The sequence below is a fragment of the Cnephaeus nilssonii genome (genome assembly GCF_951640355.1).
Source record: "Cnephaeus nilssonii genome assembly, chromosome: 6".
In the NCBI taxonomy this organism is placed as follows: domain Eukaryota; kingdom Metazoa; phylum Chordata; class Mammalia; order Chiroptera; family Vespertilionidae; genus Cnephaeus; species Cnephaeus nilssonii.
The window spans coordinates 67,797,954-67,799,122 of NC_137077.1; the positions used below are offsets into that span (position 1 = coordinate 67,797,954).

General features: G+C 42.5%; 1 protein-coding gene across 1 annotated transcript; it reads right to left on the reverse strand.

Annotated features, from left to right (window-relative positions):
• Positions 1 to 372: 372 nt before the first annotated feature.
• Positions 373 to 942, reverse strand: LOC307101161 (mitochondrial import inner membrane translocase subunit Tim8 A). The gene has a single exon (XM_079773838.1). It carries the CDS (start codon positions 933 to 935, stop codon positions 642 to 644), a length of 294 nt encoding a protein of 97 aa, XP_079629964.1. The 5' UTR covers positions 936 to 942; the 3' UTR covers positions 373 to 641.
• Between the last annotated feature and the right edge of the window lie 227 nt (positions 943 to 1,169).

Genomic DNA, 1,169 nt, shown 5'->3' on the forward strand with positions numbered 1-1,169 from the left:
TTATGTTCACTGGCTAGATTCCTTTATAAGTAAAGGCCTCTAGATTCTCAGGCTGCCTGTACTACCTCGAGACCATACTTTATATAGATACTTAAGTAAATCACAGTATAAGGAAGGGAGATAATTTAGAAAGCTGAATTGTATTATGTGAATATTCTATAGATTTTTTTCCCAGCACTGATGGTCAAAACACTAGTTAAGTACCAAATAACTCTTCCCCCATTGCCACCCTTTCTCAGACACCAAGATGTGGATCAATGTCCATAGGCATCTGAAATGAATCCACAAAAGACAGATTTTACCTATGTGGTCCCACTATCAAATTACAAAAAGCAGTTCCACTATCCAAATTATAGGAAGTAGTTAATGGGACGTTCAGAAAAACATAGTCCCACATACAGTAATATGCATCTAAGGTTTTCCATTCATCTGCCAATTGTTTTCACAAGATTAACATTTAAAAAGCATAACCAAATACACATATGACCCTCAAGCCCCAAACACACAAAAATATTGGTCTTTGTTCATTCTCAGATGACCAGATACTTCCAGAGTGCCACAAGGTGGGAGCCAATCCCCCTGTAGCCTTTTCTTCAACCATTCCTGAACTACCTTCCTTTTCCAAAAAGGTAATGCTGAAATCAGTCAGAAAGGCTTTCTGAGAAGACTGGCTTGGATTTCTGGGTCTGTTCCAGTCGATTCAAGATGAATTGGCTTGTATCAATGAAGCGTTCAACGCAGTTCACAAAACAGGCCTCAGCCCGACTGTCCAACTTTGGCCCAGGCTTGTCCATGCACTTCTCCCAACAAAGTTCCGTCATCTGGTGCACCAGCTGCTGGAAGCGCTGCTTCTGAGTCTCCACCTCGATGAAATGCTGCAACTGCGGGTCCACTGAGCCCAAACCCGCTGCGGAAGAATTCGAAGAGGAATCCATCCCAGACCGGCCATGCGCGCCGAGACGAACTCCGCACCAACTCGCCGACCTTCACGTGTCTCCGCGACGGAACCGGAACCTGTATATTATTCTTTATTTCAGTCAGTGTATGCTTAATTTTTGATTAGTCCTTTTTCATATCCTTGAAGGTCTCACTAAATTTCTCAGAGGTTTCTAGAAGATTCTTGAGTAACCTTATAACCATGGTTTTGGACTCTATATCCAGTAGTTTGC

Bases quoted from the DNA above. Each gene is read 5' to 3' on its own strand.
- LOC307101161 (XM_079773838.1), bottom strand. From the start codon at position 935: ATGGATTCCTCTTCGAATTCTTCCGCAGCGGGTTTGGGCTCAGTGGAC.